This window comes from Musca domestica, unplaced genomic scaffold, assembly GCF_030504385.1.
Source record: "Musca domestica strain aabys unplaced genomic scaffold, Musca_domestica.polishedcontigs.V.1.1 50, whole genome shotgun sequence".
Lineage (NCBI taxonomy): Eukaryota > Metazoa > Arthropoda > Insecta > Diptera > Muscidae > Musca > Musca domestica.
Window position 1 is genome coordinate 2,596,429 of NW_026712347.1, and position 24,415 is coordinate 2,620,843.

Consider the following 24,415-nt stretch of genomic DNA (forward strand, 5'->3'; position numbering starts at 1 on the left):
TGGCCTGGTGAGCTTGCCTATAAAATTCAACATATTTATTTTATTGAATTTGAAAACAGCGTAAATAACAATAAAACTGAAATCAACAAAATAATTACACTAGCTACTTAAAAACAATCCACTAACATTAAATCTGCAGTGTCTTTAGAACATAAAATAATCTCTTTCGAACAGCTTCTCATGATATATCCATTTAAAACCGATCTTGAACCGGATAAAATCTATTCTAATCCAAAACAACTTCCTTCTAAACCAAAAACCCCATTTCATATTCTCCTAGAATAATATAAAACAAAACAAACAACAACCACATCATTTAAGACCATTATTTTTAATAGCCCACATTGTTGTTAACCGAATTCGAGACTGGCCGACTTGAAATGCATAGCAAAAACTTGTTTCGCACAGAGACGAATAAGAATTCGTTCAGTTTAAAAAATTAAAAAAAAAAACAAACTCCATAAAAAGTAAAAGTGACTCGAATAATAAATCCAATTGCAGACTACTTCAAACTTGATCATTCACAACGTGTCGCGGCAATAGAGGCAATTCTCTCATCAAAGAAATACGAATAAGAATTCATGCGGAAAAGTTTGGTTTCGAGCTATCAACAGAAACCAGGCAATCAAAATTGGGTGATACAACGGCTTTTGATGGTCAAGGCCACAGACAACCGGAGATATATATTTGGTACGCAACAGCTTGGTACTGAAATGTGTGTATGTGTTGTTGGTATACGTAAGTAAACAACTTCTTGGACTCAGGCATGTCTCAGGCACTTGGTGAATGCAGTGGTTAGTTGGTTACATGATAAAGGAGTTGTAATAAAACTGGTTGCAGTTTTTTGTCGTTGTTGTGTAGATTGTTTCAGCAAACAAGTTCACTGTGGATTTATAACAGTGAACTAGTTGTATTGCAAGGGAAGCTTTGAAGTAATGGGAAGGATTCCATAGCGAAATATATAAAAAACGACAACGGGTCGAAACCAGATGTCCGAAATACTCGCTCGAATTTGAGTACAGAGAGAATCTGTAAATCTCAGGAATCAAGTATACTCTATAGTTCTATGCCAATCGAAAAAGAGAGCTTATTCTTTGCTCATTATAGAGAAGGAGTAAAGTATGCTCGAAATCGAGAAGATTCATCTTTTGCCGTGTACTCTTTTAGGTTTTATCATACCGTTGTTCTTTTATTGGAAAATATGTTCAGTTTTTTAATGTAAAATCTTTGCTCCAACATTCACTCCTCAACAACTTCAAAGCCTGCTTGCCATTACACACACACACAAATTCGCAAACAAATTATAAGAGAAAACGACGGCAGGATTCGAGAGCGGGAATGATATGGCATGGCGTGATGGCAAGCTGCTTATGTATCGTCACCTTTACTCTATGTCGAATATTTTGACTCCCTCTCCTTTTTTTTCAAACAGAAGTACACGCGATCGCTCCCACACAAAACAAAACAAAAGAGTGGCAAGTAAGCTTCTAGCAAAACTCATACTCTTCGAGCACTACCACTCGCGATATTCTTCACTCGGGATTAAATCGAGCTAAGCTCTGGTCAAAACATGGAATGAAATTATTTTGGTTATACTTGATTTTATTAGCATGGTATGGACCAGATAGGTATGACTCTAGTCATTCATCATAGTTCAGTTCAAATAGTTATAATTGTATCCAACCAGCTTCAGAGATTATGGTCTGCCATAATTAACCTACATTGGATGTAAGACCCAAAATAAATGCTCGACATTCTGAGAGAACAAAATGCGTACATGCTCCCATTTCTTCAAGATATTTTCATAATGCCCAAAAATTAAATAATCCGAAGGGCAGGATATAAGATTTTTATCCTTTGACAGATTCCAAAACGGTTGCACGGGCAAATCTCTCTTTTTTTGGGTAAAGTCTTTTATGTTTAACTACAATGTACGTTGGGTGCCATGTTTCTTTTTTCAGAGATGTCTGATATGGTAGTTAGTGGAGAATCTTAAAGGCGATTCTTAGGATGGCGTCCAATGTATATAGTAATCAAACGGTTTAAATTTGAAATCTTCCATAAGTCTTGCTACTGACGGAATCTCAATAGTGATGTTAAAGCCATTGGGAACTGGTATGAGGGTCTCTGATCTAATTCCACATCATGACAGTCAAATTGAAGAATTCTACTAGTATCAGTAAAAGATTTAGTACTTTTCGTGAGAAATCCTCCGAATGTCAGAAATAAAATAAGACCGACAAACTACCGATTTAATATTTATAGCAAAATAGGTGTAAGGCAAGTGTTAGATAATATTTGATTGCATCCCTTAGCTGCCATTCTAGATTTCAACTTTTCATTATCACCACCTTTGTTCATTTTCAAAACGTAAACCCTTTTGTGGGATAGGTATCAGAAGGAATGGTTCGATCTTAATGGTTATTCAAAATTTCGAACTTTTGTGGGGAAATACCAGAAGGAGTGGACCGATATATTCCATTGTTGATACCAGTATTACCAATATTAGGATGCGCAAAGAGCAAAATAGGATTAATCTTTCTCTTTCTGTGCAACAAATTATTTTCTTTGAAAATGTTGACATTTTGTGTGGGAGGTACCAGAAGGTATTGACAGATATTGTCCATCTCCGAACTCGTTCTAAATTTGACAATACGATGTACCAAATTTACGATGTACCAAATTTGGACCAAATCGAATACTCCCATCGAGAGTTATCGTGCGTACCAGCCAGACAGACAAACGGACAAACGGACATCGCTAGATCGACTCCAAATGTCCTGAAACGGATTTGGCCCAAAAAACTAGGGTCTAACACCGTTATTTCGATGAGACACGTTTTGGCCGTATCAAATGATATATAACTTCTCTAGCCATATAGCTGACGGTGTAACAATTTAATGAAACTCTAAGTTCGCCGGGTGGAACTTTGCATATTCTCTACCATTTCGAAATTTTCAAAAAAAAAAAATAAATAAAAGGATCCGCTAAAAATTCGGGTAAAATCTTAAAAATCCCAAATATAGGGAGTTGCCGATACCGGGGTTTATACGAACACATGGACCTGCATAGGCAATTATCTGTCACAGGCTGTAGTACCGATTACGAAGTGCTAATACGAAATTCGAAACAATTCCGGAGAATAATGTAGCCAAAATCATCAAAATACCGAATATAGGGAGGTACCGATATTTAGGGGGTATACGAAGACCTGGACCTACATGACTCATATTCAATACCAAATGTCCTGCAGACATAATACTCATTTGAGTAACATTTTATCAACCTACTTTATTTCGTTCGGAAGCTAGAGTAATTTCCACAGACGGAGACGGATAAACGAACTGGGCGGACATCGCTAATGTATGCTGATCAAGAATATATATACTTTGTGGGGTCTAAAATTTATATTTCGAGGTGTTACAAACAGAATGACAAACTTAATATATCCTCCATGCTATGGTGGAGGGTATAAAAATATATATGCAAACTGTGTATGTGTTTGACAGAATAGGTTCACTAAGAGAACAAGAATTATATTGAAGGGTAGCTTAATTTTACCTCCAGTTATTGTATCGTTATATTAGACAATTGTTGCTTCGACAGACATAATTCGTTCAGAATTGTAACTCAATCTATTTAATGGCTTAATGCGAAATTTAATGATTCTAGCTACAAAAGTATAGAATTTAACAAAAACCAGTGAGAAAAATCAAAAGTCGGGCCTACACCACTATGCATATTTAGTAGATCTCCCGTAACAATAAAATTTGGCAAAGGTATTTCCAAATATCATTGTTGTCGAATGGATATTACTTGAGGGACTTAAACACCAAATCGGATGAAACATATATATGGGAACTATCAATATAACTGGACCAATTTTCTCCAAATTTCATGTATCTGCTTCTAGACTGGACTAGACTAGTACCAAAATTCAGGACTGATATTGGCCATTTGGTGCACTACTAAACCGAAATCGGTTGAAGATATATATGAGAGCTATATCCAAATCTAAATCGATCTTGATAAGATTTGGCAGAGGTATTTCTGGGTTGTATCTGATACCTGCTACCAAATATCATTGATGTTAAGTGCTTATTAAGCATGTGAGGGATTTAAAACCCCAAATCGGATGAAACATATATATGGGAGCTATAGCTATATCTGAACCGATTTTCTCATTTTTTCTTCTAGACTGAATTCGGTTGGATGTGCCAAAATCCAGGTCATTTGAACTTATATTGACCATTTGGTGCACTATTAACCCGAAATCGGTTGAAGATATATGGGAGCTATATCTAAATCTGATCCGGTTTTCACCAATGTCAATAGGGCTCGTCGTGGGCCAAACAAATATTGTTTTCAAAATATCATCTCAATCGGATAATAAATGCGGCCTGCATTTTGTTCACAAGAATACATGGACGGACGGACGGATTGACATGCATAAATCGACTCAGAAAGTGATTCTATGAATATCCTCAAAAGTAACTATGGGTCTATCTCGCTTCCTTCTCCCTGTTACAAACAAATGCCAATACCCTTACCCCTATGTGGTGTAGGGTATAAAAACAAAACTTAGAAATGGTACTTATCGGTACCATTCCTAAAAAAAACGAATGAATTTCAAAATACTAAAAAATATTTTAAAAATAACGATACGATATATATGTCAAATTTAGTCTGTTTAATTATATCTTTCTCGTCGATTTTGGGTTTGTTTCAATATTTTTGTCCAAAGTTAATGACTTTTAATCCTGTCTTCAGTTTCTTGAAGCTAAGATTAGATACAACAAAATGGCATTTGCATCTTCGAATCTTCTTATTGTGTTTCCAAGAATTTTAGAAATTCATTTAATTTACAGGTTTGTCCAATATTGGCTAGTCCAAGTTAAGTGCTTTTGCTTTCTAATAAATGGAGGGACAAAGTCAAGCTGCTGTTATTATTTTAAATTGGTACTGAGTTTTTTTTTTTCATAAATACCTATATTTTTCTACTAAATCACATTTTTTATGAACAAAAGACAACAATATAGATTTTTAGTAAGTACGTGTCCGAAAGCTATTTTGCAGGCTGTTTTTAATGAGAAATTTTGTATGACAAAATTAAATTGAAAGCTGTCTTGGTAATAAATCTTTCATACAAATTCGTTTCACAAAAAAATACAGGTGACAGGGAGAAACAAAAATTCAAATATTTGCAAAGAAATTTTTTAAAGTTTGAAATAAAAAACTAAACAATTTACCTTATATTGTCCATCAATTAACAAATTTATTATCTCTATAACTTGAACGGTTCTGTAATATATGGTTTTTGTTTTACTACTCAAAAATCCATATTTTTTAATAAAAATTGCTCTCTTTTTCCATTTTCTGGTAAATTTTGTAAAAGTTCCGGAAATTTTCAGATAATTTATTACAGTAGTTTTGAAATATTAATTGTAATAACAAATTAGCATATTAATAGGTTTATGTGTAACAAATGCAAATTAACCAAATATACCAGCAATGCAGTGAAAGTTGTTCTAAGAGAATTCGAATTCCGTTTGGAAAAGATTGATTGGCCACGCTTGGAAATAGGATTAAAATAAATAACAGGTGATTTTCCGACATTGCGGAATTGTGTACACAAGTGTATTTAATTTTCAATTTCCTTATTTTATAAAAATGAAAAGATTACAACATTTCTTATTTTCAACGTGAAAGATGTGTACATTTATTTGTTTGTAGTTAATAAATGTGAAAAAAAAAAAAACTAAAATATTGACACACATATCACAAGCGTTTGTTACTTAACAATGCTCTAATTCATGGAACGAGTTTTGCGATAATCTTTATTTGAATGCTTTGAATGAGACGTGCAAAAAAAATAACTTAAATACATTAATAATTGTTTATACCCCGTTATATGGAGGGTATATTAACTTTGCCATTCCGTTAGCAACACCTCGAAATATTTTTCGGATTTCTAAGCCAAATTATGAAGTTTGAAATGTTTGGTATTGGCTGGGAAAAACTCAAAACCTCGTTCAAAGGTCCACTTTTGGTTATAGGATAAGGACAATATATTTAGGGTAGGTATAACAGTGCGGATGGGTTATGGAATTCTCCTTATAAATCGAAATTGGAATGTAGGTGACAGTGGTGGGAAAGAGCGATAAAAATACGAGAAATGTTTTGCTCGAAAATTGTAACCCTCAAACGAGTCAACAAATGACCCTTTTGGTTCTTTTTATACCCTCCACCTTGAAAAGGAGGGCATATCAAATTTGTCATTCAGTTTGTAACACCTCTAAATATTCGCCATAGACCCCATAAATTATATATATTCATGATTATGATAGTTTTGGGATAGCCCCCATAAAGCGGTACCTCCCGATATTCGGTATTTGGATAGCTATAGCCACATATTTTCCCTCAATTTATCTAAAAAGTGGTATTTGTAGTTCGTTATGGGTTCTAGCTCTAGTGGCGGAACATTGTACATATAGGTCCACGTTTTCGTATAGCCCCCGTAACCCGTAACAGTACCTCCCGAAATTCGGCATTTTGATGATTCTTGCCACATTTTATCACGGGTTTGTCTACAAAATGGTATATGTTTTTTGTAATGGGTTCCAATTTCTCTCACGATACATTGGTTATATAGACCCCCTTTTTCGCATAGCAACCATATTTGATGATTATTGTCACAATTTCAAAGGATCTGTCTAAAAAAGATATTTATACCCTACACCACATAGTGGTAAGGGTATTATGTCTTTGTGCATTTGTTTGTAACATGGAGAAGGAAACGAGATAGACCCATAGTTACTTTTGAGAACCTTCATAGAATCACTTTCTGAGTCGATTTATGCATGTCCGTCCGTCTGTCCGTCCGTCCGTCCGTCCGTCCGTCCGTCCGTCCGTCTGTCCATGTATTCTTGTGAACAAAATGCAGGTCGCATTTATTATCCGATTGAGATGAAATTTTCCAAACAATATTTTTTTGGCCCAAGGACGAACCCTATTGAAATTGGTGAGAATCGGATCAAATTTAGATATAGCTCCCATATATATCTTCATCCGATTTCGGGTAAAATGAGCACCAAATGTCCACTGTCAGTCCAAATTACCTGAATTTTAGCACACCCAACCGAGTTCGGCCTAGAAGCAAGTATATAAAATTTGGAGAAAATCGGTTCAGATATAGCTATAGCTCCCATATATATCTCTCATCCGATTTGATCTTTAAGTCCCTCACATTCCTACTATGCACTCCACAACCGTGATATTTGGTGCCAGGTATTAGATGGAGCACAGAAATAGCTGTTTTAAATTTTATCGAAATCGGTTCAGATTTGGATATAGCTCCCATATATATCTTCATCCGATTTCGGGTTAATTGACCACCAAATGGCCAATATCAGCCCAAATGGCCCGAATTTTGGCACATGTAACCGAGATTAGCCTTAAAGCAAATACAACAAATTTGGAGAAAATCGGTTCAGAAACAGCTATAGCTCCCATATATATGTTTTATCCGATTTGGTGTTTAAGCCTCTCACATTCGTAATATGCACTCCACAAGAATGATATTTAGTACCAGATATAAGATACAGCCCAGAAATAGCTGTTTGTAATTTTATCGAAATCGGTTCAGATTTGGATATAGCTCCCACATATATCTTCATCCGATTTCGGGTTAATTGTGCACCAAATGGCCGATATAAGTCCAAATGGACTGAATTTTAGTACATCGGACCAAATTCAGCCTAGAAGCAAGTATATCAAATTTAGTGAAAATCGGTTCAGATATAGATATAGCAACCATATATATGTTTCATCCGATTTAGTGTTTTAGTCCCATACATTCGTAATATTCATCCCACAACCGTGATATTTGGTACCAGGTATTAGATGGAGCACAGGAATAGCTGTTTTAAATTTTATCGAAATCGGTTCAGATTTGGATATAGCTCCCATATATATCTTCATCCGATTTCGGGTTAAATGTGCACTAAATGGTCAATATCAGCCCAAATCACCTGAATTTTCGTACATAAGACCGAATTCAGTCTAGAAGCTAATACGTAAAATTTGGAGAAACCCGGTTCAGAGATAGCTATAGTTCGTAAAATGCACGATAGAATTAGATAGATTTTGATTTTGTACCAAATATCTCATAGAGCTCTGAAATGCCCTGTATAAACCTTTTTACGAGAGCTCTACTAAATATGCATAGTGGTGTAGGGTATCATATAGTCGGCCCCGCCCGACTTTTGAGCTTTCCTTACTGGTTATAGTTCGCAATGGGTTCTAGCTCCGATTGAGGAACATTGTACATATAGGTGCATGTTTTCATATAGCCCCCGCATATCGGTACCTACCGGTATTCTGTATTTTGATGGTTTCATTCACATTTTTTTACGGATCTGTCTAAAAATTAGTATTTGTACTTCGTAATGGATTCTAGCTCCGGTGGCAGAACATTGATTATCTAGGTTCACGTTTCCCTATGGCGCACATATAACGGTTCCATCGGATATTTTGACGATTTAAACCACATTTTCTAATAGATTTGTGTGAAATTTGGTATTTGTACTTCATAATGGGTTCTACAACCGGTATCAAAATATTATCCCTATAGGTCCTAGTCACATTTACCCACGAAATTATGTAAAATTTGGCCATTCTCCTGCCGATCTTGCTGGAGTTTATAGTTTAACGTGGAAAACGTTTGAATCGAGATACTTTCGCATAAAAATGGATATTTGAAGTTCGGGCCGGCCGAACTTAATGTATTTTTATTCTTTTAAAAAACTCCCTTTAAACGAATCGTAGCCAAAATATTCTATAAATATATGTATATTAAACTATAGGGGTCCCTTTGTGTATGATCAAAACTATATAAGCGCCTTAACAACATTTGGCCTATGAACCCAGAACACTTTTGGGGTTTTGATCTGAAAGAGAGTACCATCAAGTTCACTTGACATTTTCCACAACCAAGACTGGCTATTGTTTAGTGAAATTATAAATAAATTTCCATCGAATTTTGAAAAAGCGATATATTATTCAGAAATAAACAAGCTCGGATTTGATTTGGGTTAAATTAAAAAAAAAAACATAATTTTCACTTTTTGTTCATAAATTTTAAATGTAATTTTCATAAAAACTATTGTACCTGTACATATGGTATATTCTGAGATTTATAGTGAAATTTTGTGTAGAATATTTGGTTCTTTGACACTTTCCGCCGCAAATGAAATTTTATGTTACTTTCAGGCGTCAGCTCGAAAAAAAGTCCAAGGAAAAAATAAAAAGTTGGTATATATCATTTGCAAAAGGTGCCTCATCGAAATAAAGGTTTTATGTCTCTTTGGAAAAAATCCATTTCAAGACATTTGGAGTCGATCTAGCGGTGTCCGTCCGTTCGCCCGTCTGTCTGCCTGGCTGGTGCGCACGATAACTCTCGAAGGAAGTATTCGAGTTGGTCCAAACTTGGTACATGATAATATTATTATCAAACTTAGATCGAGTTCGAAGGTTGGCAATATCGGCCCACTCCTTTAGGCACATCCATCAAAAATGATCGAAATTTTCAAAAAAAATGTGTTTCTGCACAAAAAGACAAAGAATAACCTAAATGTTGCTCTAACTTTGCAAATCTTAATAATTGCATCAGCGATAGGCCAGGTACGAAAATGGACAATATCGGTCCACGTATCTCCCCCACAAAGGGTCAACATTTTGAATAATTATAACTCTTATAAAATGTAATGTATAAGTCAAATCGTCTTCAAATTACACACATCACAATATATTTTTGTAAACCCAAGGTCAGGTGTGAAGATGGAATATATCGTTCCACTTCTTCTGGTAACTCCCCCGCAACAAGTCAAGATTTTAAATATCCATAAAGCTCATATAACGCGAAATTAACATCAGATTCCATTCCGACTTGGTACACCTCAATATTTCCATCAACACAATATCTGTTATAACGATGGTAGAGATCGGACCATTTCTTCTGGTACCTCCCACACATAGTGCTCAAGATTTTGAAAAACAAAACGCCAAAAGAAAATTTCCCAACATCAAAATATTTTGGCTAACGCAAGATCTCTTGTAAACATTATATATATCTGCCAAACCCTTTGGTATCTCACCCATAAAGAGTCACAATTTTGAATACTTTTATCTGTCATAACCTGCAGAAGAAGTCAGCGATTCTTTACAACTTGCTATATCTAAATATTTCTCTCAAACAGAAACGTGGGATGAATATGGAATTTATGAGTTCGCATAAAATAGGATATGAATGTTTTATCCGTATTAGATGAAGTATGTCAGTGGAATACTTCGGTCGACTATTCTGGTACCTCATTTTAGGATTTTCTAAAAATTATCATCTCTCATAGGAAGGAAGTAACCAATATAGTCCAAACCTGACACATCGCAATATTTATATCAAATTTATTTAGGTCCGAAATGGACATTATTGACCTGTTCCCTCGGAACCCACTCCATAAAGGGTCATCAATTTCAATGATCATAACAGAAGTCAAAATATATTTAAATAATCGAACATTTGCTGAGGGGGTATATCTGATGTAAATGTATTTTGATATGCAATTGACATACAAACTTATTTTCTTTGGTGACTAATAGTGAAATTTGATGGCGAATATTTTTGTCTTTGACGTCATCCTTCTAAAATAATACGTTATTAGAAAAATATGGCTTAAACCCTAAAATGAGTTTTTAATGTATATGAATTCCTGTCGTTTATGTATGATTTAGACTCTTGACGTCTTCTAGGACCTATAGTAGAATTTTATGACAAATCATATTTAAGACTATTTTGACAAGGTACGATTCCGTTTAAAGGGAGTTTTTAACTATATTAAATTTTTTCCCCGAATTTCTATCTGCAATATCTCCTTTATTTTTGCTACTTTTCGATGTAAATTTTCAAAAAGCCAATAGACGTGTCTTCTTTTTTAGCTCTACTTTCATTATCTGCTGGATTTTCCTGGTAATTATTTATTTTTTTTTTTTTTTGCACAGTGTAATAGACAGTAGACCATTTAAGGAACTGAAAACTTTCACATCTACCTTTTAAGAACAATTGTACTTAATTATTTTGAAATTCTAAAAGTTTTCTAATACCGGCAAATTTAACTGTCATAAAAGATCGTATATTTACAAAAAAAAAACAGTTAATGACAAATTGTTTTAATACGAATTGCTTTAAACTAGTTAAGAAGAAAGCAAATAGTTCGCCACACTACAACTCACGTGCCGTTTTATTAAAAAAAATATAACAACGTTCAAATAGACGGAACAACCTTTTAGAATTCTCTATCATAATCCCCTCATGACAACAACAATAGCTTCGAAATTGTGGATTTTATGGCCGATCATTTTATGTGACAATTTAGCAAACAATTATGGCACGAGCAGTGACACTTCGCACTCAAAAACGCAACCCAAAATAAATTGTCGGTGAAATTTAAGCGGAATGTTATCAATCGAATAGTAGATGTAATTACGTTTTTTTAAACTACAAACAATAATTGCTGCGATATTCTAATAGTTTGTTTACCTTTTGAATGACAACTATAATTAAACAATTGTTCCATACAAGGGGGTAAATCATAAAAAGAATTATCAAAGTAACCTAAGTTTACAATTTTTATTTTTACGTTTAATTGTCGAGGTTAAATTTTGGGACCTATTTTATAACGTGGTGGTAAATTTACCTCATCTAAAAAGGTAAAGTCATTCAATCATATATCCGAAAAATCCAAAATCCATTTATTGCTTTAGCATTTTCCTTTACAACCACCCTAATATTTTTACATTCCGATAACAGTATTTGCCAAAAATAATGGAATGGAATTATAAATTAAATGACAGCAATTTCACAAGGAAATCTTTATGAGCGCATTGTGATTTACGATCTATGAGAGTATCGTAATTTACGACTCCCCCTTTATTGCAGAAGATAAATATTGCATTATTTTGCTCTTTGATCTGGGATGGGTTACATATATCAATGAAAAACATTTATAAATGGTATTAAATTCCGGATATACCCAAATGGTTTTTAATATATTTTTGTACTATAAAACAATTTCGCAGGCACGGGTACAATGGTTAAAATATAATTGTCTTTCTCACAAAAGCCCGAATTTTTGTCGTTATCGATTTCTTATTTCTATGTGAAGTTCAATAGTAAACATATTAAAATTAAAGAAGAAAAAGATCAGCTAAGGAAGTAATTTGAAAAATTTTAAAAAATCCGTTAAAAAATTACCAGTAAGGGAAGGTTAAATGTCGAGCGGGGCAGACTATATGATACCCTACACCACTATGCGTATTTAGTAGAGCTACCGTAACAAATAAGTTTATATTGGGAATTTAAGTGAAGTAGATCATTCCAACTATGAACCAAATAACATGATATGACTTCGGTAAGGATTATATTAAATAATATTTATTGGAGCAATAAATACAACGGACCGACTTTCACCAAATGTTAAAATTCGGTTGAAAAAAATCTATTCAAGCTAGGCTGATATTACTGATATTAAGATGTATATCGAAGCTATATAAAAATCTGAACCGATCTCTATAAAATTTGGCAGAGGTATTTTCGAGCAGTATCTGATGCTCGGTATAAAATATCATTGTTGTGAAGTGTATATGGCGGATGTGAGGGACTTTAACGCCAAATCGAATCAAACATATGTATTGGAGCTATAGCTATATCTGAACCGATTTTTAACTAAAATTTGAAGCACTTGCTTTAAGGCCGAAATTCGTCGAAAGAGTCGATATTCGGTCCATTTGGGCTGATATTAGCCATTATTTGTACAATATACCGGAAATCGGATTAAGAACCCAATCTGTCCCGATCTTGATAAAATTTGGCAGAAATAATTACCGGGAAAATTCAGCAGATAATGAAAGTAGTGCTAAAAAAAATTTTAGAAAATTTACATCGAAAAGTAACGAAAATGAAGGGGACAAGTTCCCTTCTCTTCCAAACTTTAAAAAAAATCGGATTAAAATTCCCCGGCATCCGATCATTTTAGGTATACAGGGTGAGATAAAAAAAACTGCAACAAAGTCAAACGCCATAATTTTTACATTTTTTTCCAATTTTACTAAATAAAAGCAAAAAATGTCGGAAATAGCATCAAATTTTAGATTTGTTGTTTGGCACGAATTAATGCCTTCAAACGGCCAATAAAACCGTCACACGCTGCCCGAATGTTGCTGTGCGGTATTTTGGCTCATTTCCGGCGAAGCGCTTGCTTGAGGTGATCAACACTTTGGTATTTTGTAGTGCCAACCATGCTTTCCAAAATACTCCAGACACAATAGCCCAAGGGATTGGTATCCGGAGATTTTGGTGGCCATTGTGCGCTGAAAATGAAGCGAGGAACCTCATTTTGTAACCATTCTTGGGTTGCGCGTGCTGAGTGCGATGGTGCTGAGTTCTGTTGGAATGCCCAAGGTCTACGGCCAAAATGTTTGCGTGCCAAAGGTTTTAATACAACCTCCAGAATATTTTCGCGATATTATATGGTATTTATTCTGATTTATTGTGATGCCAAGGTCGATTAATACGAGGGGAGAGCGACCATCGGCTGTTATGGCGGCCCACACCATCACCATTGCCGGTGCTTGAGTTCTGGTGGCCAACCGAAGTTGCACATTTTCAGCTGACCTCTTTGGCAAGTAAACACGATCATTTTGTTTGTTTACAAACTGCTGGACAACGAATGTTTGCTTGTTTCGGAGAAAACCAAATTCGGCAATTCACCACTTTCGGCCAAGCGAAGCAACTCTTTTGAGCCTATTTTCTTTCTGTTGCGGTGTAAGTTTTTGCACTTTTTGGAATTTCAATGGCTTTACCCCGAGCTCATTATTTGCCGAATGGAATAATGTGATATATTCAGCTCACGAGCCATTTTTCGGCCACTGCGACGCAAGTCATGTGATCAAGTCCTTTCTTTAATTTACGAACCATTTCTGCTGATGTTGCTGTTTTCTTCCGTTCACTTCCTTGACGTCCGGCTACGCTACCTATCAGTATCAAGGTAACGAGCGATGGTACGAGACACAAAAGATTTATTCACATTTAAATGCTGGAGTGCTCTATCGATAGCCACTTGTGGTTTTCCAGCCAAATATAAAGAAATCACACTATCACGCTTGAATTCCATCCCGAATAACTACTTTTTTGGAAGATTCTAACCAAAATGCTTCTTGTAGCTTGTAAACAATATAATGAACTGTCACTGGAATAATTTTAACAGCTGTCGGACGAGTGGCTTAGAAATGACAGTGGCCGAAAGTTGGTAGCAGTTTTTTCATCTCATCATTATTCACCGGAATTATTTCAAATTTCGTATTTGAAGTTCGGAATCGGTACTACTGCCTATAATAAAATTTATGCAGGTCCACGTGTTCGTATAGCCCCCATATGAAAGTTTTCATTTAAGTGGTATTTTTCGACGGATGTTTTGAACATTTTCAAGATTTTTCAAAATGGTGGACTATATTAAAAGTTCGGCCAGGCCAGAACTTAACTGCTTTTTACTTGTTTTGATTTTGTGGATATTATTAAGAAAATTGGTTTTCGTAGTAGTATTTTTAAAATTCTTACAGGTTCTGCATCGGGGCAAGGATAATGTAGATTAGGTACCTCCGGAAATTTGGGTTTTGATGATATTAGCATCATTATTCAAATTTAGTATTTTAAGTTTGTAATGAGTACTGCAGCCTATAGCAAAAAATCGCGTATGCAGATCCACGTCTTCGTATATCCCCCGAATAACGATATTTACATTATTCGGTATTTTGATGATATTAGCGACATAATTCACCGGAATTGTTTCAAATTTCGCATTTGATGTTCGTAACGGGTACTACAGCCTATGAGAAAACATAACATATGCAGGCTCCCGTCTTCGTATAGCCCCCATATTACGATTTTTATTTAACCGGTATTTTTTGGAATTTTTGGAAAATGTACAAATTCCTTCCTGTGCTACTTTTTAAACATTTAAATATTAATAAATAAAATTTTTTTAATTTATTAAAAGAAAACATCTTCAAAATTTTGCTGCCAAAATAAAATCTCTAACTGCCGTCATAAATGTTAATTTAAATAACTAAATTTTATATTTCTCCAATCTCACTTCAGATCTCTTCAATAAAACAACGCATTCAAAATGGTAACACCCCATGAAAATCCCGCCTTTATAGGAGACGATGGTGTGAGTAGATCCCAGGAAATGCACAATCATTCGAATAGTGAGGTAAGTTGTGCAAAACCCTAAATATCTTTTCAAACTCACGTCAGAGCAAACTCTCCGTTACAGCCTCCGCCTAAAGATGCCAAACCCGCCAAAGAACGTGAACAGTGGGGTAAGGGTATTGAATTTCTTATGTCCTGCATAGCCATGTCTGTGGGTCTGGGTAATGTTTGGCGTTTTCCCTTTACCGCCCTAGACAATGGCGGTGGGGCTTTCCTGATACCCTATTTGGTGGTGTTATTTTTGATTGGTAAACCCATTTATTATTTGGAAATGATTATTGGACAATTTTCAAGTCGCGGCTCGGTAAAGGTGTTCGATTTGTGTCCAGCCATGAGAGGTAAGAGATATATATTCACAAAACTTTTCAAGTTCCCCATTTGTCTTTTGCCTTGAAAATCGTTTGATGTCATTTGTCTGATCTTCATTTTTCCATCATTTTTATTTTTATCACCCAAATCTCCAGGCATTGGTATTGGTCAGGTTGTCTCAATATCAATGGTCACCACATATTATGTTGCCATTATGGGCATGACAATGCGTTATCTGTTCGATTCATTTCGTTCGCCATTGCCTTGGTCACAGTGTGACGATTCATGGAATGCCGTCTGTGTAGCTTCGATTGAGAAAAATACCGCTGATTTTTTGTACAATTCTGCCGATAACATTTCCAATTCGCAAATCTTGAACTCTTCGGTTTTGATGAGTTTAAATAATGCCACAACATCGGCAGCATTGAAAAGTACTAAACCAACATCATCGGCGGAATTGTATTTTATGTAAGTCTTTGTCTATGATTTAAGTCCTTTGTTTGAAAAAAAATTTAGCTTTCTTTGTTTTATTTTTAATGCTTGTTGTAACTAACAAATTACTAACACTTAAATCTTAAGATCTCTTAACATATACTTTAATACTATTTGGTATGGATTTATATGTTTCTAAACGAATATTATCAAACCATAGATCATATATCATGACCCATTAACATAATACTGATAAAATTTACTGGAATCGGACCTTTTGAACATTTTTATAGAAAGGACTTAAGGACTAATTTATTTAGTAGTCAATCTTGACACGCTGCTCCTTCCATCCAAGCTTGAATCTTTTAATCTCCAATTTACATTTGGGCGCCAGTCGCAGAGGAATGTAGAAAAAAATCGATAAAAAATGTGAAGTAAGAAAAGTTCTAGATATAAGCGATTAAAAAAAACAGCTAAGTTGGGCCGGGCCGAACTTTTAGTAATCTCCACCATTTTTGAAGGAACTTGAAAAATTAACAAAAAAACTTAATTCAGGAAAAAAAATAACTCTTAAATGAAACCCCTTGTATGGGGGCTATGCGAAGACGTGGTCCTTCATAAGTAATTTTTTTTGTAAGCTGTAGCACCGATTCCGAACTTCAAATCCGAATTTTGAAACAATTCCGGTAAATTATGTCGCTTATATCATCAAAATACCGAATATCGTGAGGTACCGTCATATGGTGCTATACAAAGGCGGAGATCACGAACTTCAAACGCAAGATCTGGTGTGAAGATGGGATATATCGGTCTACAGATGGGTGTGATGAAAAAACTGCATCCAACATTAGACCGCTGTCTTTTCTAAGCCACTTGTCCGACAGCTTCAAAAATTATTCCAGTGACAGCTCATTATATTGTTAACAAGCGTACAAAAGCATTTTGGTGAGAATTTTCCAGAAAAAAAATTATTCGTGATGGAAATCAAGCGCGATAGTGTGATTTCTTTATATGTGGCTGGAAAACCACAAGTGACTATCGTTAGAGCACTCCAGCATTTAAATGTGAATAAATCGTTTGTGTCTCGTACCATTGCTCGTTACCGTGATACTGATAGGTAGCGTAGCCCGACGTCAAGGAAGTGGACGGAAGAAAACAGCAACATCAGCAGAAATGGTTCCAAAAAGTGAAGAAGCGACATGATCGAAACCCGCGTCACAGTATCCGAAAAATGGCTCGTGAGCTGAACATGTCGCAATATTTCCATTCGGCAAAATGAGCTCGGGGTGAATTAATTGAAATTAGAAGAAGTGCAAGAACTTACACCGCAACAGAAAGAAAATAGACTCAAAAGAGATAAAAATTTGCTTCGCTTGGCCGAAAGTGGTGAATTGCCGAATTTGGGTTTCTCCGAAACAAGCAAACATTCGTTGTCCAGCAGTTGGTAAACAAACAAAATGATCGTGTTTACTTGCCAAAGAGGTCAGCTGAAAATGTGCACCTTCGGTTGGCCACCAGAACTCAAGCACCGACCATGGTGATGGTGTGGGCCGCCATTACCATTACGTGAAGACGTGACATCAGAATAAATGCCGAATATTATCGCGAAAATATTCTGGAGGTTGTATTAAAGCCTTGGGCACGCAAACATTTTGGCCGCAGACCTTGGACATTCCAACAGGACTCAGCACCATCGCACTCAATACGCGCCATCCAAGAATGGTTACAAAATTAGGTTCCTCGAGCACAATGGCCACCAAATTCTCTGGATACCAATCCGTTGACTATTGTGTCTGGAGTATTTTGGAATGAAAGGTTGGCACTAAAAAATACCCAAGTGTCAATCACCTCAAGCAAGCACTTCGCCGGGAATGGGCCAAGATACCCCAGAGCAACATTCGGACAGCGTGTGACGGTTTCATTTGCCTTTTGGGGGCCATAATTCGTGCCAGGGGTGACCAATTCGAACAAATCTAAACTCATTCAAAAATTTGATGCTATTTCCGACATTTATTTCAATAAAATAAGAATAAATGGAATAAAATAAGTAAATACGGATCAACATAACAAAAATCAGGATTGAATATTTATTATTTTTGTAGACCATTCAAATTTTGTCCTTTATGCACTCCAATTTTTCCCATTCGTTGGTATAGAGCATCCAACTACCAACTCTTTGTTCCCATTCAGTTGCATGCGACGACTCCAGTTACACCAAACTGGTATTCGAAGTGATTGTAACGTTCACCGCCATTGTTGCTAACACGCAATCAATAAGCGTTCGACCAACTATTCTCATAATTTATAATTCTAACCATGGTGTAAGCGAATAGCATAATTACGGTTGTGGTTTTCGATTCGGTGTTTTAGTTAACCGACTTTAATTAGCTAAGACATTCACACTCGGTTACAACACATTTCAAGTTCAGACAATGAACTTTGTCGGTGGTTGTAACAGAAATCAAACAAACAATCAATCGGCCGACAAATCGAGCGAACGATTGAATCGATTGATCGATACATTTTACAATTCGTAATACCCACAAACATCTTTATTGTTTTTATCTGTTAGTCACACTTGCCCAATTAAAGAAATGTCAACGCAACTGCAAGGCGTTTTTTTTCTATGATCGGAAATGAAAGCGTTCGGGGTTTGTTGACAGTTTTTCGTTTTGTTTTGATTACATTGTGACATGCTTTCTTTCATCTCCAGACAGTTTTCTCAGCTGCAATGATTTATTTTTTTCTATAATTTCTCTGATGAAACAATGGAAACAACTAAATTGAATTGTTGTAAATTTGTTCAATTAGATCACTACTGAATGTTGAAAGTTCTGCCCGGTATTGAGTCAGAAAATATTGCTACCGTACATAGTTAGCACAAATGTCAATTGAGATAATAAATTATGGCAATACGTCAATAAACTTTCAGAATTAAATAGGTCTGGACCGATACAAGAGGCACATTTTCGACGATAATGTTTATAAAAAAAACCATTAGGTCAAAGGTGACGATTTCTTTGGGACAGTAATATAGGGTAGTACATATATCCAGCATCGGGTTTCAATTTGCTACTTCGCATTAAAAAACAATTGATACAGTCAGTATTGACATGCTGTACTCTCCGCCAAGATTTAAAACATTATGTTGTCAACTATACACTTGGGCGCCAGTCAAATGAGAAGTACAGAAAAGGCATCCAAGTACCGCTGAGTAAAACAAGAAAAGTAGCAATTCCCAGACAACATCTCCCTGTGAGCCGTCTGGTCGTGTTATGTGCCTCTAGGTTATCTAGACCTGAATGTTTTTCCGCTGACGAGGTTGCAAATACAATATAAAAATACAAAATGAATATCAAGCATTGCAGCAGATTACAAATAGCTGTTTTGACTCAGAGTAGTTTTAAACGCAATTGAGGTCAGCATGGCACGGACATCTTAAAGCTGGTATTGGCCCGACTTGACAGCAAAACCTAAAATATCCGCTCGATATATGGTACTAGCCAGCATGACACACTGTCCAGCCTAATCTAATCAAAAAAAAACCAACTTTACTATAGACTAAGCCTAGCTGGCCGCCTTTTTTTTTACACCATCCACCATTTTATGGAGGGTATATTAACTTTGTCATTCCGTGTGTATCTCCTAGAAATTCTTATGTCAGACCCATCAAAGACAATGTGAGATAAAAAACACAGCAACAAAGTCAAACGTCATAATTTTTACGTTTTGTTTTTTAAATTTTATTGAATGAAAGCAAAAAATGTCGAAAATGGTCACCTTTGGTACGAATTTTGGCCAATGAAACCGTCACACGCTGCCCGAATATTGCTCTGCGGTATTTTGGTCCATTGCCGGCGAAGCGCTTGCTTGAGTTGATCGACTCTTTGGTATTTTTTAGTGCCAACCTTGCTTTCCAAAATAATCCAGACACAATAGCCCAAGGGATTGGTATCCGGAGATTTTGGTGGCCATTGTGCGCTGAAAATGAAGCGAGGAACCTCATTTTGTAACCATTCTTGGGTTGCGCGTGCTGAGTGCGATGGTGCTGAGTCCTGTTGGAATGTCCAAGGTCTGCGGCCAAAATGTTTGCGTGCCCAAGGCTTTAAAACAACCTCCAGAATATTTTCGCGATAATATTCGGCATTTATTCTGATGCCATGGTCGATTAATACGAGCGGAGAACGACCATCGGCTGTTATGGCGGCCCACACCATTAGCATGGCCGGCGCTTGAGTTCTGGTGGTCAAACGAAGGTGCACATTTTCAGCTGACCTCTTTGGCAAATAAACACGATCATTTTGTTTGTTTACAAACTGCTGGACAAGGAATGCTTTCTCATCGGAGAAAACCAAATCCGGCAGTTCACCACTTTCGGTCCAGCGAAACAACTCTTTAGCTCTTTTGAGACTATTTTCTTACTGTTGCGGTATAAGTTCTTGCACTTTTTAGAATTTCAATGGCTTTACCCCGAGCTCATTTTTCAATATTTGCCGAAAGGAATATTGGGATATGTTCAGCTCACGAGCCATTTTTCGGCCACTACGACTCGGGTCAAGTGATCAAGTCGCTTCTTTACTTTTTGAACCATTTCTCCTGATGTTGCTGCTGTTTTCTTCCGTCCACTTCCTTGACGTCGGGCTACGCTACCAGTATCATGGTAGCGATCTATAGTACGAGACACAAAAGATTTATTCACATTTAAATGCTGGAGTGCTCTAACGATAGGCACTTGTGGTTTTCCAACCAAATATAAAGAAATCACGCTATCACGCTTGAATTTTATCACGAATAACTTTTTTTTCTGGAAAATTCTCACCAAAATTCTTTTGTACGCTCACTCTGTATAATATGACTTCGAGAAGGATTATATTAAACTAGTAAATAAAGCAGCTAAGTTCAGCTAGACCGAACTTTTAATATCATTCACCATTCGGAAGGAACCTAAACAAATTGAAAAAAAAAATCCGTGGAAAAATACCGCTTAAATGGAAAGCTTTACATTGGAGCAATATGAAGACGTGAACCTACATAATTTTCTGCAATGTGCTGCAGTACGATTCCGAAATTCAAATGTAAAATTAAAAACTATTCTGCTATATAATGTCACTAAAATACCGAATACAGGGAGATACCGTTATATGGTGACTATACGAAGAGGTGGACCTACATAGACAATTCTCTTTCAGGGGGTAAGGTACTTACAATGAACTGCTTGTATGGATTTTCAGACAATTCCATTGGAAAATGTGGCTAAAATCATTAAAATACCGAATATCGGGGGGTACCGTTATATGGGGGTTATACGATATCGTGGACCGATATAGCCCATCTTCAAACTTGACCTGCCTGCAGACAAAAGACAGACCTGTGCAAAATTTTAGCCTCCTATCTTAATTCGTTTTGACTGTAGCGTGATTACAACAGACGGAGAGAATTTTAGAATTTTACGCTTACCAAGAATATATATACTTTGTTAGGTCTAAAATTATTATTATTTCGATGAGTTACAAACGGAATGACGAACTTAATATACCCTCTATACTAAGCATGGCGGAGGATATACAAATTCCTCCTTGATTTCATTTTACCATGCTTAAAAGTATGTTTTAAAGGAAGCCAATTAAAAATGTGAAAAAGCCGTTTTACATATGACTCTAACACGACGTGTATACTAGCCTTATATGTAAGGAGTTCAATGTGTTTGTATGTTTTATGTATGTAAGTATTTGGCCAGTATTAAAAATTATTTAGAAAATAATTTTGTTTTAAACGAACTTAATTGTGAAGAAGAAAGTTTTTGGATCAATATCATTTAGTAAATAAAGCCTAAGTCTAAAGGATCATAGATTTTCGTCTGGATCTTGTAAGCTTTGAAAGTACTTCTTGGAGGTATTAAAAAGAGGTCCCTTCTTGCTGTATATTTTTTAATAAAACCCTCGCTGGTATTAACCGAATAAAAAAGTGTATTATTAATATCATTATTTTTGCAATTTTTATTATTTCATAATTATAATTAACATTTTAAGAATATTACTCAATTTGTATTTATGTCGAAATAACATTTTAATCTATTAACACATTTAAACTGTTGAAATAACATACTAACCTCCATAAAACTTTTGTTAAATATTTTGCACCTTCTTCTAATTGTGATAAACAGTCATTCACATTTTTCACCCCTCGCCTACACAATCACATTATAAGTCCATACTAATACTTCGTAGTTGTGGGTGTGTGTTAACACTTTTCTTGCATTAACAACTAATTCTTTCAAGGTATTGGCTTTGGGCAGGCATTCATGGTTTACTTATTAGCCACATATTATGAATCGGTATGTGCCATAATTGGTTATTATTTGGTGGAATCATTTCGTGATCCCCTACCCTGGGCCCATTGTCGGCCAGAGTGGGGTGCAAATTGCATTGATTCTGCGCCACCAAAAGAGGAACAAGAAAATAATACAGCTTCTGCGGGAAGAATTGATGGTGAAGCGAATCGTACAATAACAAGTTCGGAATTATTTTTTGTGTAAGCTAACTTAAGAGTTCTTATTAGCACATCCCTTTTTAATGGCTTAGATAACATATTTTATTTAATTTATTTTTTATCACTTATCTTAGCAATGAAGTTCTGCGTGAAAAGGACAACATAAATGATGGCATTGGCCTACCCAATTGGGAGCTGGTAATTGGTTTATTCATATCCTGGCTTTGTGTGTTCCTTATTATCATCAAAGGTGTAAAGAGTTCCGGCAAAGCTTCCTACTTTTTGGCTATATTCCCTTATATCATTATGGCAGTTCTGTTGATTAGGGCCTTGACATTGCCCGGCTCCGTGGATGGTATTATTTACTTCATAAAACCCGACTGGAGTAAAATCCTGGATCCTAAGGTAAGAAAGAAAAAAATTGATTGTTTAAGTAATTTAATAACACAAAATCGTATCAGCATAGTTAGTCCTGATTTATACTAGGCGAGTTTACTGGTAACAATTTTTAGAGGACTCTTTTGAACTTGCCTCTTGCATTTATACAAGATAATTATTTTACTGCCTTTCATTCATTATACCCTCACCTATATGGCTAGAGAGGGTTTATATCATTTGATACAGCCAAAACGTGCTTCATCGAAATAAAGGTTGCGGACCCTAGGTTTCTTGGACCAACTCCGTTTCAGGACATTTGGAGTCGATCTAACGGTGTCCGTGCGTCTGTAAATTTCACACATCCCAATATTTTTATTAACCCAAGGTCTTGTAACACGATGGAATACATCGGTCCTCTCCTTCTGGTACCTCCCCCACAAAAGGTGGAAATTTTCAAAAAAAAAAAATATTTTCTACGCAGAAAAAGAAACGATAACAAGATTTTGCTCCAACTTTGCAAATCCTAATATTTGCGTCAGTTCTAGGTCAGGTGCAAAAATGGATAATATATGGAGTGGACACATATCGGTCCATTCCTTCTGGTACCTCTCCCACAAAGGGTCAAAATTTTGAATAACCAAAACGGCCATAGAATCTGAAATAAGTATCCGGTTCTCTTAAAATTTCGCATATCCCATTATTTCTGCTAATACAAAATCTGCTGTGAAGATTCGATATATCGGTCCATTCCTTCTGGTACCTCTCCCACAAAGGGTCAAAATTTTGATTAACCAAAACGGACATAGAATCTGAAATAAGTATCCGGTTCTCTTAAAATTTCGCATATCCCATTGTTTCTGCTAATACAAAATTTCTGCTGTGAAGATGCGGTATATCGGTCCATTCCTTCTGGTACCTCTCCCACAAAGGGTCAAAATTTTGAATAACCAAAACGGGCATAGAATCTGAAATAAGTATCCGGTTCTCTTAAAATTTCGCATATCCCATTATTTCTGCTAATACAAAATCTGCTGTGAAGATGCGATATATCGGTCCATTCCTTCTGGTACCTCTCCCACAAAGGGTCAAAATTTTGAATAACCAAAACGGGCATAGAATCTGAAATAAGTATCCGGTTCTCTTAAAATTTCGCATATCCCATTATTTCTGCTAATACAAAATCTGCTGTGAAGATGGGATATATCGGTGCACAGCTTCTGGTACCTCCACCACAACGGGTCAAATTTTTGAATAACCAAAACTATCATAAAATCCGAAATAAGCATCAGGTTCTCTTCAAATTACACACGTCACAATATTTCTATTAACCCAAGGTCTGGTGTGAAAATGGGATATATCGGTCCACTCCTTCTGGTACCTCCCCCCAAAGGATCGAAATTTTGAATATCCATGAAGCTCATAAAATGTAACAGTAACATCCGATTCTACTCAAAATTGGCAGATCTCAATGTTTCCATCAACACA

At 35.8% G+C, this 24,415-nt stretch overlaps 1 protein-coding gene across 2 annotated transcripts in view; it reads left to right on the forward strand.

Moving 5' to 3' along the window:
• Positions 1 to 24,415, forward strand: part of LOC101887417 (sodium-dependent nutrient amino acid transporter 1) — a 44,901-nt gene that overhangs the window by 18,897 nt on the left and 1,589 nt on the right. The window contains exons 2-5 of one of the 2 annotated variants that reach the window (XM_059128403.1): positions 15,209 to 15,323; positions 15,387 to 15,660; positions 22,342 to 22,594; positions 22,687 to 22,957. In XM_059128403.1, coding sequence (XP_058984386.1) covers positions 15,237 to 15,323; positions 15,387 to 15,660; positions 22,342 to 22,594; positions 22,687 to 22,957 — 885 coding nt within the window. In that variant the 5' untranslated portion in view covers positions 15,209 to 15,236. Of the gene's footprint in view, positions 1 to 15,208; positions 15,324 to 15,386; positions 15,661 to 15,786; positions 16,100 to 22,341; positions 22,595 to 22,686; positions 22,958 to 24,415 lie in introns of both variants that reach the window. The other variant, XM_059128402.1, reaches the window with a different exon arrangement.